The 15,980-nt window shown below is 45.3% G+C and overlaps 1 protein-coding gene and 2 non-coding genes across 4 annotated transcripts in view; 1 reads left to right on the plus strand and 2 right to left on the minus strand.

Moving 5' to 3' along the window:
- Positions 1-5,061, minus strand: part of MPZL1 (myelin protein zero like 1) — a 57,467-nt gene extending 52,406 nt beyond the window's left edge. For both annotated transcript variants that reach the window (XM_032463804.1, XM_032463802.1), the window contains exon 1: positions 4,749-5,061. In XM_032463804.1, the coding sequence (XP_032319695.1) occupies positions 4,749-5,046 (298 nt within the window). In that variant the 5' untranslated portion in view covers positions 5,047-5,061. The remainder of the gene's footprint in view (positions 1-4,748) is intronic.
- Positions 5,062-10,156: 5,095 nt separating this feature from the next.
- On the plus strand, positions 10,157-10,228 carry TRNAP-AGG. Its single transcript has one exon. It is a non-coding gene; the product is annotated as a tRNA-Pro (tRNA).
- A 635-nt stretch (positions 10,229-10,863) lies between these two features.
- On the minus strand, positions 10,864-10,935 carry TRNAP-CGG. The gene has a single exon. It is a non-coding gene; the product is annotated as a tRNA-Pro (tRNA).
- Positions 10,936-15,980: the final 5,045 nt, after the last annotated feature.

Raw genomic sequence — 15,980 nt, forward strand, 5'->3', positions numbered from 1 at the left:
ACGAAATCCCACTTATCTTTTAAGTTTTAAAAACATCTATTTTGTAATGCCAATAGTATTCTTTTTTTTTTACTGCAAATTTTCATAAAAGACAAACCATATTATCTTAGATGCGATGACTGTCAGGAATTTAATCTGTCCTTTGGTATTCATTATTTATGTGAGTATGTGCGCCCTGTCTGATCTGACACCTCAAACTAGAGATTCTAGCCTCCCTGATGCATTTGTGGTACTTAAAATAGTGCCTGGCACCCAGTGGGTGTTCATTTAGTTGAATAAGTGAATAATAAGACTTTGTGAAAACACAAATTTACATTTTGTGTACTTTTCACATCATATATCCCTCTTTCACTTAATCTTTGTCTTTATTTCTCTTTTGGCAGCTTTTAAAGCGAGTAAATATCCTGGAGTTAAGGTTAAAAAACAAGTGGTAGAATATTAAAAAAAAAAAAAAAAGACTAAGTTTTTGTTTTATTATCCCAACTAGGAAATATGTATAAGTGAGGGAATTGGTAATGGGATTTGTGGTCTTTCAACTACAGGAATAGTGTCTCAAGTCAAAATTTGGTCAAAAATCAAAAAATGGAAAAGCTTTAATGATAAAACACTTAGATGCTACAAGAAACATGATAAAATAATTTAAATATATAAATAGTGATTCCAAAACTATAGCCTTTAAAGTGGTTGACAAGTGTTAACTCATTCCATACATTTCTGAAGAAATATGAAACGGTACTAAAAGCATGAAAATTATCAGACAGGGCATAAAAATCACAGTTGGAAAAAAATACTCTTTCTTTCAACAAACATTTATTTGATATGTACTATGTACCAGGCTAAATCCTAACAACATGTTGTAAACTACTAATAAAGGGTCATCAAGACATGCCTATGCCTCAGTGCCATTTAATACACATTTAATGGTATCTATCATAGCTACAACACTAAGCACAAGGGATACCTCTATAAACAAGACAAACACTATCTCTGTCCTGGATTCTAGTAGAGGGAAAAAGAGAAAAAGAACCAAATAGTGAAAAACCACAATAAGGATATAAACAAAGGGCCAAGAAATGGTAACAGGGGACTCCTCTGGACAGGAAGGTTGGAGAAGGCCTCTCTGAGGAAGTGACATTTATGCCAGGGCCTCACAGATGAAAAGGAGACAGCGCTGGCCAGTTCTGGGGAAAGAGCACACCAGGCAGCAGGAACAGCAAGTGCAAAGGACCTGGGGTGGGAATGGGAGTCAAAGAGCAGAAAGATGGCAGGGTGGCTTGAAAGCAGTGAGCAAGGGAGTGCGTGGCACAAAGTGAAGTCAGAGAGGTAGGCAGAAGCTACATCCCACAGAGAACTACAGGCCGTGGGGACGTCATTCAGAGCACAACGGGAAACCATGAAAGAATTCTGAACAAGAAAGCGGTATGATCTGATTTGCATTTTTATAAAAATCATTCTTGCTGTTGCATGAAGAATGGATTAGAAAGAGGCAAGAGGAGAAAATGGGGAGTCCAGCTGGGAGGCTCTGGCGGTATCACTAACATAAGGCAAGAAAAGACAGTGAGTGTGACTAAAATGCAGGGTGCGACCACTGACAGAAAAACAGTGTGCGTTCCAGTCGTACGCTGAAGATGGGAGAACTGACTGGATGTGGAGGACGGATAGGGAGGAAATCTTAGGTCTTGGGTTGAGCCATGAGACAGATGATGGGGCCATTCACTGAAATGGGTGATATAAATTACTGGGATTTATTCTTCATGTATCTTGTGTTCATTCCTACCTAAGTGTTATCAAAGATGTTCCAATTGCCAAATTCAGTAATTCTTCCTGCATTCACTCTTTCTTCATCTGACACTGTTAACCATTTCCTTTTGGTTTCCAAGACACCACACTCATCAGGTTCTTCTCAGGTTTGTAAACCCCGAGACTCTGTCCTTGGCTTTCTTCTATTTTCTTCAATACACTCTCCCTGGTGACTTCATCCAGGTAATCCATAGCTTTAACTACTAACCACATAAAGCCTCCCAAATCTGTATTTCCAACCAGAACTTTCTCCTTACCTCTAGAACCATCTACCCCACTGTCTTCTGCCCATTTCTATTGAGATGTCTTAGCAGCATCTTAAACTCAACATTTCCAGAAGTAACTTCATCACCCTCTTCCTTTGACACTCCAATTCCCTCATCCGATAGTCTTCATCTGTGAAAAGCCCCACTTACCAAAAATATGAACCCCCTTCCCAAGCCCAAAACCTCAGGATCATCTTACACTCTGCTCTTTCAAGCCCATATCAAATCAATTTCCAAGCCCTGGGGTGGGGGAGGGTATAGCTCAATAGAACGCATGCTTAGCATGCATGAGATCCTGGCTTCAACCCCCAGTACCTCCATTACAAAACGAACAAACAAACCTAATTACCTCCCCCCCCTAAAAAAATTTTTTCTTTTAAATTTTCAAGCCCTATCAAATTTACTTTCTAAAGAGCTCCTAGTTATATCATCTCTTCACATCCCACTCCTTTAACTCAGGTCTTCATCATCTTTCTCTGGTTTATTACAACAGCCCTCTGCTTTCTTCAGCCTCACATCATTCTAACCCACCCTTCGCATCTCAATAGACAGAGGAATCCTTCACAGGCTCCCCACAGCCCTTAGGATAAAATCCAGACCTATGAATGGCACACAAGGTCCTTTGTGAGTTAGTATCTCTGGCTGGCTCTCCTGCCTCAACTCCCACCATCTCTCCTATACACTCCAACCTCCTACCACACAGACCTACCAACAGGTTCATTCACGACTCTGCATATACTGTTTCCTCCCCCAGTGCCTACTCAGCTTAAGCATCTCTTTCTCCAGGAGCCTGACCTTCTGTCTAAAGATGACTCTCCTTAATGCTCTGGCAGCAAACCATTCATGAAAGACTTCTTACATTACTTACCACACTGTGTTTCTCCCACTGAACTGTAAATTATGTGAGGCCAGGTCCTTTCTAGAATACTTCTGGTGTTTAATACTTCAAAAATGCTTAACAAATGTTTGCTGAATAACTGTATCTGGATCAAACTCAAGAAGGCTTTCTGTAAAATATGAATTGCTATGTATAGTATCCATGACAAGGAAAGGTAACTTGGCCATAAGAAATATTCCATAGTCTTCCAAAATGAACCAATAACATCAGCTGTGACTTCTAACGTAACAGTGTTCATCTTTCATAAATGAAGAGCTAGGTGTGTCCAAGGTGGGTATAGATGTTATTCTGCTGATCTTTTTATATTAGTATCCACTAATACTTAGTTTTTCAGTTCTCCAACTTTTTAATACCCTGAGTTTAAGATTACTCTGACTGCTTCTGCCTCAGTAAAATCAATGTCTGCCTCTCATGCATAATAATTCTGTCTGAACACAGATTTCTGATAAGTCTTAGTTTTAAGCTATTTCCTCCTTGTTCACCTAAAACATGAATATTACCACCATAACCAACAAAAAACTTCCACACTTTCAATCTTTTTTTTTCCCCTTAGAAGAGATACAGAACAGACTGTCTTATATATACAAAGTATATATCTTTATCTGTCAACCTCCAGAGGGTGGGGGGGAACTTTTACATGTATACTTTATAGTTCCTGGAATCATTCATTAAATGATATTTTTCCTGGTTCCAAACACTACACTAAGGACTTTTCCATGGAAGAAATTACTGAGTTTACTCATGTTCAGACACTGTGATGCAACTGACATTCTGCAAAACAAAAGAGATGAGCAAGTCTCCGTGGTTTCTTAGGAGCTGGCCCTCCTTATAACCATTTCTTAACCACATTCTGAGGCAGCAACAAGTACTCTGAACAACAATACAAAAAAAAGTCCTGTGGCAGACACTACTGCAGATGGCCCTAAAACGACTCATCCAGGTCAATCAATCCAGCCTCAGATTTACTTTATATCTCACTCACGTAATCTGGCAACAACAACAAAAAAAGTGAATTTTTTTTTTTTTTTTTTTGGAAAAAAGAAAAATGCGCCTTTTAAAAGGCAACGTGTTAATGGCCTACGTCTTGCCAAACCATGGTGACTATGTCTGGAGTTATCATGGGATTTGATCAAAATCTTTTAAGCCAGGTCATTTCAGTGGAATTCCCCCCTCTCTGCAGAAGCAATGTAGATTTCTTCTTGGTGCTGTGCAGCCTACAGGGACGAGGCAAATGAGACTCGGGACGCTTCTACTTCGGACGCTTTAAAAAATGGGTTGGAAAGCAGTAAAATTTAATTTACAAGGTAAAAGAAAACATTCGCTTAAAACAGGGAAACAAACAACAAAGGCCCTACCGATGAAAAACCTGCAACCTTCCGCCACCTCCCAAAGGTGGAATACGCCAGAAGCCTGGGTTCCTGAACTGGAATCCCAGTCGGGCCTGGGCGACCAAGAGTCACCATGCGGAGAAGGGAGGCGACTCGGCGAGGGTGCAAAGCCGCCGCTTGCTGGCCCCACTCCCCAGGAAGCCCCCCACGAAGGAGCAATGTAGGGAGCTCTCCCGGTCTCCTCCACACGCAGGCTTCCAAGAAGAAGAAAGAGGCTCCGCGCCTACCCAGCCCTTCGAGGGGCCACTGCTCCCCGCCCGCTGGCTCAGGTCCCCCGGCCCCAGAGCGCGCAGGCCGCGCCCCCTCCCCACCTCGGCGCCCCGCACGCGCAGGCCCCGCGACCCGGCCCCGGAGCCCCCGCCGCCCCCGCCCCCGCCCCGGCCCGGCATCACTCACAGAGCCCGAGCGCCGCCGCCAGCACCGACCACTGCCAGCGCCTGCGGTCTGGAGCTGCAATCAGTGCCCCGGCCCCGGTGGGCGCTGCCATCGTCCTCCCGCTGCAGCCGCAGCCGCCGCGCCCCTGGGCCCCGGTCCCCACTGCGGTTAGCTCGCCTTGGAGCTGGGGTCTCCGGACTCGCCGCCGACCGCGTCCGCTGGCACCTCCACGCCGCGCTCCCCGCTGGCGGCCCCAGCCGCTGCCCGCCCGCCCTCCGCCCTGGCTTGGGCCCCGCGCCGGCCTCTGCTGTCCGCTCATTGGCCTGCCCCGCACCCTTTAAGGGACGCGATTGGAAGGCACCGACAGTCCATCATTCCCTTTCTCCAAGCAAGGCCCCGCCTTCTCGGTCCCACCCAGGCTCCTTATCCTGGCGCTGGAGGCCCGGGTCCCGGGAGGTCCGAGTCTACTGCTGCCAAGCCCTCAGCCTGCCTGCGTGGCCGTCCGCCTGTCCCGGGCCGCCTGACTGCCTGCCAGTGTCTCCTCTGCATCTCTAAGGGCCCAATTCCCCAGATCTCTTTATTTTCTTTCCTAACCGCAGGGCTTTGCCTGGTCTGTCCTCGCTTCTGTTTCCGCTCTTCTCGGTTTCTCTGAGCCTCACCTAAAGAAAAAGAAGGTCGTTTACAAAATTTTAAAGAATAGTAATATTAAGAGATGGGTAGGACGAGGAGAGGCTTCGGATTCAGTCGTCCGGATAGAATCCATCACCCCCCTTGCCCTGTCTTCAAGGCCTGTCCTTTGACTGGACCAGGTAATTTACGTGTTGCAATTTGAGACATCTACTAGTTTAGAAAGAAGTCTCCATCTTGTCTGAATCTCCTAGGAGCCCCTTCTTTTGGTTTAAGAATGGTTGGGAACTGGGAACTCTTTCCTCCTACCTGGAGCACGAATGAATGTGGTTTTGTTTGTTTTGCTTATGTAAACAAACTGTGTCTCCATTTATCAATATAAATTGGGCTAGGGCAAGTTCCCCACGCTGACTCTCAAGTGCCGTGGCTGAGCCCACTCAACCTGGTTTCCTTGGCCCAGAACAGTGTCTGCCACTTACTGGTTGCCCAGTAAATACTGGAAAGTGTTTGGAAGGGTCCTCATGAGAATGGCCCACAAAAAAGAAGTGAAAAGGAAAAATTTAGGTGGGAGTCTAATCAATAGTGTGAGAGAAGGAAACAAGTATTAGACAGGAGAGTGGGGGGAAGAGCTTGGTGAGAGAGCCCAAATGCAGCCCCTCATTTCAGAGTTTTGTCTAAAGTCAGTCTCATCAACGCCCTTCCTGATATTTCTGCTGTTTTAGCCTGCTTGCCTTGCAGTACAGCAAACTCATAATTAGCACTAGTGAGAGAAAACTAAAAACAAACAAACAAACAAACAAAAACAGAACCATTTTGCCTTATTTCTCTCTCAGTAAGATCCTTATGAAGTATTTCTGGACTGTCACTAGGTTGAAAAGAATACAAATGCACTAAATGAGAAACTACTATGTGTTGTAGGTACAAATACTTAGACTTTATGCTCAAGAAGCACAGAGTCCACCAGTGTAGCAAGCCAGTACCAAACAAAAATTTTTTCAGTGCTGGAAGAGAAGGTTGAGTAAAGAAGAAACTTAAAGCCAACAGGCACAGTGATTCTCAAAGACACATGTAAGGTTAAAAGCTTCTCCTCTGACTGTGATATACCCCAATGCACATACCTCCCTCTTCTGAGAACCACTGGCCAAAACGGTGTCTGGAAAAGATGCACAAAGGATGTAGTGTTTGAGGTGGATTTTAAAGGATGAGTAAGGCTCACCACAGAGAAACAGGAAAACAAACTCAAAAACAGGAAAGCAATACCAGGTGCAAAGAATAGTGGGTTTATCCTGTGTGGCTTGGAACTTCAGGGGAGTGAGGGAAAGAGGGGAAAGAGAATGCTGGAAAAGGAGGCTGTGGTCATATTCTAGCACCACGCTCTAACCAGCTGAGCCAACCGGCCAGCTGACGCTGTGGTCGTACTTTGAAGCGCCTTGGTTGTCTTTATTCTGTAGGCAGTGGCGGGGGGGGGGGGGTGTGATGAAAGGGAAGTGATAAGTTCAGATCTGTGTTTTAAAAGGATGACCCCTGCAACAGACAAGAAGTGAAGAGAGCACGACTGAAGGCATTGGCAGTGATGGTGGCGAGGAAGGCAAGGATTGGAGAAGCATTTCAGGAAAAGAATGCCGGGACTGCCTATAACCTGGATGGGAAGTCTATTCAAGAGAAAAGAATCCTCAAAGACAGATGTGACTTCCGGTTTCTAGTGGCAAGTGGAGAAAAATGCTACCAGTTAACTAAGACTAAAAACCCAGTAAGAGAACCTGGTCTTTGAGGAAAGCTGATGAGCTGGGCCTTGGACACAGCTTACAGTGCTGAGAATACCCAGACGGTCAATCAGAAGGCAGTTAGATATCGAGGTCTAGAGCCCAGGAAAGCAACCGAAGGGCCAACGTGGAACCAGAGACAGCTGTGGAAGCAAAGTGTTTTCACAATAAGCAATAGTAGATGCTGAATAAATGCTGAATGAACAGATGAATGAATGTTTATTCAATTAATTTAGAGACATTACAAAGAAAAAAAAAATCTTGCAATGGTGTTTTAGCCATAGTCCTGGCATGGCAGTTTCTGATCCTTCTGTAGAGATAGTACATGGAAAACAAGCAAACCAACAAACCCTTTGGATTTCAATCACTGTGGTGAGCCTGCAGGTATCACTCACCAAGCCTCCTCCTCTTCCAGATATCTGCTCTTTCCAGCTCAGACAACACTCTCAGAATCAGGTGAGGAAGGTCTTTTTAAATTTAATTTAATTATTATTTTCATTAGTGGAGGTACTGGGGATTGAACCCAGCACCTGGTGCATGCTAAGCATAAGCTATATACCCTCCCCTCCTCCAAAGGGGTGTCCTTTTTAATGGGCTGTTGCTTCCGAAAGAAATGGGCTCCTTGAGGAGAATTTGCCCCACAGAGTTAGTAATAAGGAAAATCATGTGCAGAGTCCTGTCTACTAGTTATCTCACAGACGTCCTGCTCCATGCAGCGCGCAATAAAGGCACTGATAAGGAGGGGTTTGCCTTTGGAACATCTCAGGGTTTTACGTTGTCTCTTAATGGAGACCAGATGAGGGGCACCCAGGAGCAGCTAGTACTGGCAAATATATATGGGAAGAATTTTCTAGAGCTGGAATTTTCTAGAAGTAGGCAAAGGGTGGCCAGCACCAGCATTTCAAACATCTTTGTGATTGTGGAAGCATGCTCTTCCACCTCCTGTGCTCTAACTGGCGTTCTCTCCCTCTTTGTCTCTTAAGATCTGTGGCCAGAGGAAAACCGGAATGCTGTGATCTGAGGGTGGCGATAGCAAGCCATTCAAGGAACACTGAGATTTGATGAATATCAGATAAAGAGTCAAAGATGAATTTCAGGTCACACTGAGAAAGATTTACCTGGAGCTAAATCAGTTTCACTAACATTTCTACAGAGAGAATGTCTTAATCTGGGAAAGGGGTTGCATTTTTGAAAGGGAATTTTTGAAAATCTGAAAATTAGATTTGTAGTGTCTTTGGTGTCTCTGGGCTTAGAGGCACTGATTTGGGGGGAATATGAGTAATGGGGTCTTTAGGATTCATTGTATAGGAGAAGGATATATCACCAGGCTTCTTTATTCACTGCTGCCAGGATAAAATATTCCTCAAGGTTTTCTATCTTCCTGTGCTCTGCAACTTCTAATTCACCTTTAAGGGGAGGATGTGCCCTGGAGAGGGGTCACAGATACCTCTCTTACTGAGCAAGAGGTATTTCCCATTGTGTTGGGCAATTGAGGTCCTGAGTTTTGTTAGTCAGTCTTTCTGTATCATTGTTGGGGGGCGGGGCAGATGAGGTAACGCTAGTGGCACCTGCAGAGTAAAGACAAGCTCAATCACTAGAGAAGTAAGAGTAAGAAAAAAAAAATTTTTTTAAGCCCAAAAAGGATAATAACTGTAGTAAATTCAAGTAGCAAAGGTGAGCATAGAGGCAGATCTCTTAGTAACTGCAGAGAATGGAGGTTTTCAGAAATCTCAGGTGAAACATTATTTTACTTAATGAATTATATTTTGTAGTTTCTTCATTCTCAGGAGAAATAGAAACTTAAGTGTCCAGGGCACATTTTTTCCAATTAGGTTCTGATGAATAAATTATGCCGGCACCTAGAACTAATGAACACTTTTAAAGGCTATTCTTATCCTCTCTGCCTTGGACCCTAAAAAGGACTGAAGACTCAAGTTAGGACAGTTTCAAGTAAAACAAAGAAGGGTGGGGAGTGAGCCTTAGTGCTCCAGAACTGTAAGTAACTGGTGTCAAACAATAAGAAGAAACTTAACAACTCAGAGTCAGGCAAATATTGCCTCTAAATGTTTGTTGAATGAATGAGCAAGCAAATGAATGAATGAACTGATGAATGAATGGTATATAAAATAAAATGAATGAATAGGTGTATTTAGGATAGTCACCCTGTTGACTTGTTTCCTGTCTGGTTAATTATTTGCTAGAGGGAACAATTCACAATTACTGATTGTCCAAGTACAAAAATAGGAATTTTTAAGGGATTTGGAACAAATTGTGGTCATTCAGCAATTACTCATTGAGTTCCAGCTTTGCTAGCATGAGCCTCAATGCTAAGTATTTAACAATGTAAAATACATTGAAGAAGCCATGCCTTAAAGATACTGGGACAGTTGGGCACCAATTATAACAACTGGTTATCAATTATAGAGTAGAATTCAGTGTTGGTGTTGGTGTCCTGTCCCGATAGATTATGATTAGAGGAGACAGGACTGCAACCCAATTATATACCACACATAATTGGTTTTAATATGTTAAAGGATCTTTTTCTAGGAAGTTAGAGTTTGGGATTTATCAAAAAGAGAAAGAGCATGCGAGAGACAGATTTTCCAACTGAATAAAACAATTTGAGTAGAAACACAGAGATGGGAATTCGAAAGGCTGGAAAGGTGGTGCTTCGAACACTAGGCTAAAAGGTGTAAGCATGAAACCGACAATTTTACTATTACTGGGAAGCGCAACGTCCAGAACTCAGTAAGGGAAAGAGTCTAGAATCCGCCTGCCACAGGGATATTGCTACACACTAACTGCAATTTATTAGCCACGAATATAAACAGAATTATAAACATTACAGTGGTAGTGACATCATTGTTTTTCTCTCTGTCACTGATTTTCAAAAATCAAAAGAGGAAAGAAAGAAAATCGAAAACACTAGAATGCAAAATAGCTTAAGAATATAAACACATCAGGTAGACAACCACTTGAGGGCGCAGGACCGAGTCATTTCACCTTCCTTTATGATGGCGGAAATGCGAAATTCACGACGGCTCGTTGGTCTAGGGGTATGATTCTCGCTTAGGGTGCGAGAGGTCCCGGGTTCAAATCCCGGACGAGCCCTCTTTTCTTTCTCTAGAAGAATCCGTTTCTAAAGGAACTAATTTTTTTTTTTTAAAAATAGATCCATAAGTGTAATAAATACATGTTGGCGAAAACCACAAAGTTGAGACATTTTGAACTTAGAGCACATTTTATGTTCAACTATCGTTTAAAGACGTAACCTGGGAACGTAGAAAGTTCGTCCCCTCTCCTGCCAGTTCCAGGGTCGAGCATGTGTGTAAGGGACGCAGAGTTCGGGTCTCAGCTGCCTACAGGTGCTGTTTAAACCTGCTCACGCCCGCGCACGCCCACCGGCACAGCGGGGCAGGGGTGACCGCTGGAGGAGGCCGGCGCGCCCCATCACCGGGGTCCCGCTCATCCACGGCGCCCCTTGCTCACGTTTGGAGTGTTCGAGGGGCACCCAGGATTCCGAACGGTGCGTATCGTCTGTTTTACATGTTACATTTTAATGCCTTGCCCTCGGACGTACAGAAACTGCATATTGTATGAATTGACCATATTCGATCCTTTACTTCGTAAAGGGACTCAATATTCGAGCTCAAGGGACTAAAAGAGTTTCATTTCAGTCTTTAAATGGCTTGTGTGAGAAAGAGAAACTGCTTTTTAAATTTTACGCTTAGACAGAAAAAAAGCCTGGGCTCGTCCGGGATTTGAACCCGGGACCTCTCGCACCCGAAGCGAGAATCATACCCCTAGACCAACGAGCCGCTCTCGGCGAAAGCGCTTCTGGTTCCTCCCTTCAGTCTTGCCCCGCCTCCGGCCGCACTGCCCGACCGACCGCAGCCGGCGACCCTTCTCTTACTCCGGAGGTCTCGGGTCGGAAACTTCTCGCCACTCAGAGAGAAAGCAGGAAAGGACGCGCATTTTGCCCAGCAGAGCCGGGCGTATCACCCAGCGACCGCGCTCCGCGCCTCGGCCTGCGGCCGTCCGCACTCGATCCGAGAAGCTGCCTTCCCCGAGCCGGGAGCGCGGTGGCGGCCGGGCGCCCGGAGCCCGGGAATAGGAGGGCGCGGGGCAGGGCCCTGGGACACGCCGGACGCCACCGGGTGCCCGCAGCCCAGTCTCCCCGCCACCAGTTTCGCTCCTTGCGGGGAGCTCAGACCACCCTCCGCCCACGCCACCCTCAATGCCCCGTGCCGCGTCCCGATCCCGTCCCCGTCCTCTGCACTGCCGCTGGACCACGCTAGCGGTGGGGTGGAAAGGACCGCGGAAGAGACACGGGGAGGGATGCACCTTATCCCTGGGAGGGAGTGATGTGGCCAAGAAATCTCAAAGGAGAGAGTATTCACAGCTAACTTTTTTAGAACGTTCGTTTTGGGATCGTGCTCTCTTTTACGCGCTCTGCATGTACTGAGCTCACTGTATATACGTAACTGTCTGTCCCTTAGGTACTACTGTTACCCTCATTTTGCAGTGAGGTAATTCATACCCAGAGACGTTAAGTAGCTCACTTAAGGCCACAGTGCGAGGAAGTGGTAGCCCCGAGATCTTGGAAGGGGTGGGGGTGGGGGTGAATGGGAAAGGCCATGAAAGGAGCTGGGGAGGGAGGGGATAGATTTGGGTGTCTTGGTGGCTTGGAGGAGTGGAGAAGGCATGGCAGGGGGGAGGACCTTCGCCCTGGGACCAGCCCACCTCCATCCCCTGCTGTAACAAGGAGGAACAAATCCGGCTCTATATTGAATCCCTTTCTTTTACTTTAACCTTTGAGTTTGATTACTTTTGCTACAAGTTAATCACTAAAGGGATGTTGCCTGTAGCGTAAAGTACACATAATGGCTCATTACTGGGAACCCTGCCTACCATGCCTGAGTGTTAAGCTAAAATACCTTTGTTAAAACTCACAAGAAACGTCCTGACCAGGCCCACCTGTGAATGGCTGCAGGAAAGAAGAAATTAACACATCCCCTCCCGATTCTGGCCAGAATCAGGAAATATTTGCAACAACTTATCGCCTTTTTTTAAACTTTATCTCCTCACTTCCCCCTCGTTGTTCTATAAAAGAAACTATCATTTAAACCTGAGCAAGAAGATCCTGTCCCAAGGAACCATCCTTCTCTGACTGGCTTTCCAAATAAAGTCGCCATTCCTTGCCTGGACAACGTCTCTCGATTTCTTGATCTGTCCTGCTGGGAGCAGTAAGAGCTTGGAGTCGGTAACCCCACAGTTCCAGCCTATCCTAAGGCCCTTCCCCAGTGGACAGAGAGTGCAGGGTCTCTTTTCCCGTAAGGTTTCCCGGCCTGGGATCTTTAGCAAGCCTTGTCTGCTTGAGGCCTGCACTCCCCCCTCCTTCCCCACCTGCTACCTCCTTGTGGTTTGTGGTTTGTGGTCCGCTTGCAGAGATTCCTCATTTCTGGAAACCCTCTTCCATTCAGCCACCTTTCATTCTGGATCCCTGGAATGCATTGCTCCGTAGCCTGGTCAGACGGTTCTCCTAGGGTCCAGGTGGTGTTTTGTTGACTGACAGCTCCCTATATGCACAGCGTCTCAGCTCTTCCATCCCATCCTTCCTCTGGATGCCAGTGGGCACTGGAGGTGCCAGTCAATGATAGAAGGTCAGGACCAGAGCCAACACCCTTGGGGAGTGTGACAGAGGAAATACAAGTGGACGTACTTCAAAACAAAGAGAGAAAGCAGAAAAATCCTTTCTATAATCCATTCTGGCCATGTAGAGAGATCCCAGAGCCTTGCCGCTCCCTGGAGGAGGAGGACATGCCTAGGGTGGGCAACTCTGTCTGAGTCTTCCTTTGGCTTTGAAAGCACATAAACATTTTAATTACGCCTTCTCCCTGTCTGAGACCACTTTTCTTCCTCCTACTGAGCTAAGGTTTGAGACCCGGAGATTGCTTTTAACCTACTTTCGTATAGTTCAAGACTGGGTTCAGGAAGGTGAAAAAAGAGGAGTTCTCATTAGGAGGAGTCCTGACCAAAACAGGGTTTGCCCTCCCCTTTGAGACCATGGCTTTGCTGGGGCTCCCTCTGCTCTGTCTGAGCTGTATTCCACTCCTGGGAGCTCCCGGTCATTCCCTTTGCTCGCCAAGGTGTCATGGAAGATGGCAAAGCTGGAGACATCTCCTGCCTTTGCTAGGGTCCACTCTCAAGGTTCTTGTTATTACTGTTTTTCAATTTCCCACATCTGTTTGCCCATCCTTTTAAATTGTTTGTAATGATTTTTTTTTTCTATTTCCTCAAGATAATATAGCATCATTTTCTTAATGATTCTTCTGTGTGATAAATTACTGGTGTCCAACGTTTCATTGATTATAAATATTGTTTGATCCATTTGTGTATATACTTTCCCCATGTTTTGCATGATTTCCTGAGGATGCACTCCCAGAGCTGGCACGGTCAAAAGGAATGATGGCTTTTATGGCTGTCCATGCAATTCCATGCCAATGAGCTTGGCTTGGCAGGTTACAAGTAAGACGAAAACAGATGTGGAGGAAGAGGACTAGTGGCTCTCAGAGAATTTTGAAACCCATGATTCAATCTTTTAATTTAATTTAAGGAATTTGGTGGCTTCTACACTTTTGAGAATGGTGGTAGGTTAAAAGCACTATTGAACATAACAGTTTTGACTTGGGGTCAGTTGCTGAGAGGGCAAAGATGACATGAGAAAAAGTGGGTCCATTAGGAGACGATTAGAATAACTCTAACTCTGAAATGCTGTCAGGGTTGGTGCCTTGAAATTGTGAACGGCTTTTAAAATCACTTATGTTTATGGCTTGGTGACTATTTTATAACTAAAATTTGCTTGCCACTGAGTTCTGACCTAATTTAGGCTTAAGTGATGCAGAGATGGCTCTGACTAGGCATGGTCAGCCCCTGGAAGTGAGAATACAATTTAATCACACGGATCTGCCATTCAAAGGAAACTTCTGGCTAACTCAGCCCACGGGACTGGCCTCACGACTGCGTGCTGAGCCTGGTTTGCTGCCTGTGGGGTTGGCACTGGCTCACAGGTCATCACGGTTGCCATGCAGATAGGTTTGCTTCCACTGCAAGCCGTGTCCTGATCCACACAGAAACTTGGATCAGATCGAACGTATGTGTCTTTTTTCTGGACATACCAGTCTAATAGCCGACAACAGCTTCAGTTACATTTTACTTCCTCTGTGGTTTCCCTCAGCGATCCTTTTTCTGAGACTTACCTCATGCCTCTCCCAGAATTTTACAATCTGTGAATCAGCAAGAATGAATTTTTGCAATTGCCCCAGCCCTTTCATCTTTCGTTAAAATGTTTCCACTTGTGTTAAGTTTTGAGTGTGCCTGAGGTCATAAATCCAACAGGAATCTAAGATCTAGATTGTGAAAAGAACTGCCTTCTCCCAGGACACCTTCATTTCCCCCAGGGGGTATTGTTACTCCTCCCTTTTATACAGATTTGGTCTTACTCTGGGTGTTATTGGATGAATAGAAGAAGACAAAAGTGTATAGTTTTCATGATCAAAATTGTGACTGTTTATGAAGCACACTCACGATCGAATGTTGCAAAACAGAAAGATACACAATTACATATAGTAAGATCCCAGTTTTGGAACCACGACGAATTCAAAACCAAACATGTACATGTCTATAGGCATTAAAAAAAAAACTAGAGGAAAATCCGTAAAATATTAATACTAGTTATCTCTGGGTAGAAGGATGGCAAATAATTTGTATTTACTTAAAATCTTTTCTTTTCCTGCATGAATGTTTAAAAATAATGATATAATACTTCTATAATGAGAAAAAATAAAGATAAATAATATTTTTAAATCACAGAGAAAACAGGGTTCTTAAATACTGTGTTTCCTTGTGCTTGGTAGGATGAAAAGAGACACAGAATTAGAGGCAAGTGATGCAAAGCAGGCCCTTTTGCCTTTTCCCATCCCAGCTGCTTCCAGAAGTCGTCAGTAAGGCTGCTACTGTCGTTCCTGAGGGCCCAGGAGTAGCCGGGATGGGAAGTGCCCAGCACCATCTAGCACCCATGGGGCCCTTAGATAGTCCAACAGTAGGGACCAGTGTCTGAGTTCCTGCTATTTTCTTGGAGGGGAATGAGTATACCATTCTTTGAGTACCTACCATGTAATCATTCTAGAATCTTGTTTCTGAACGTTAGTTAAAGTGCAGTTCAGCCCACTCATGCTTTAAAACGGGAGCAGGTGGTAAGTGTGATAACCGACATGACAGGGTTATTCAAGTTCAAGTAATTTTTTCAAGTTTTCATGGGAAACTACGCCTTAAGGGGCCAGAGTCATTACTTATGGGGGTTCCCAGTGAGGAGTCGTAGCCTGTGCCAGCCCCTTCCTTCCACGTCCTGTTTCCCTCATAGCATCTCCCTGGCTGTGCCGACCAGGATGTTGCAGAGTCCACTGAGGGCCCACAGCTTTCCAGGACGAGGAGGAGAAAGAAGTCTCTTTGTTCCTATTTTTGAAGTGAGTGGCTCCCTTTTTACTGTGAGGCATTTAACACATCCTCTGAGGAGTCTTAAAGAACCAGCGTGTCCTGCCCCATCTGACCACAGTGGGGCCTCTCCAGAATTCCCACAGCTTTCCTCAGATGTGAGGGCAGACCTGTAGTAATGGTCATCCCAGCCTCGTGGCCACTCTGGCCAGGACGTCCCTGGGCTAGGAGGGCACCGGACTTTCAAGCAAGGCTGGGAAGTCGGGAAAGTGTGTCTCCTGCTTTCTGTGGGCCTTGCTTTGCCTCAACCCCTTCTGGGAAGGCTTTCTAGAACTAATTCAACACAAAGTGTGATGACAAAGGAGGCTTA

Source organism: Camelus ferus, chromosome 21 (genome assembly GCF_009834535.1).
Source record: "Camelus ferus isolate YT-003-E chromosome 21, BCGSAC_Cfer_1.0, whole genome shotgun sequence".
In the NCBI taxonomy this organism is placed as follows: Eukaryota; Metazoa; Chordata; class Mammalia; order Artiodactyla; family Camelidae; genus Camelus; species Camelus ferus.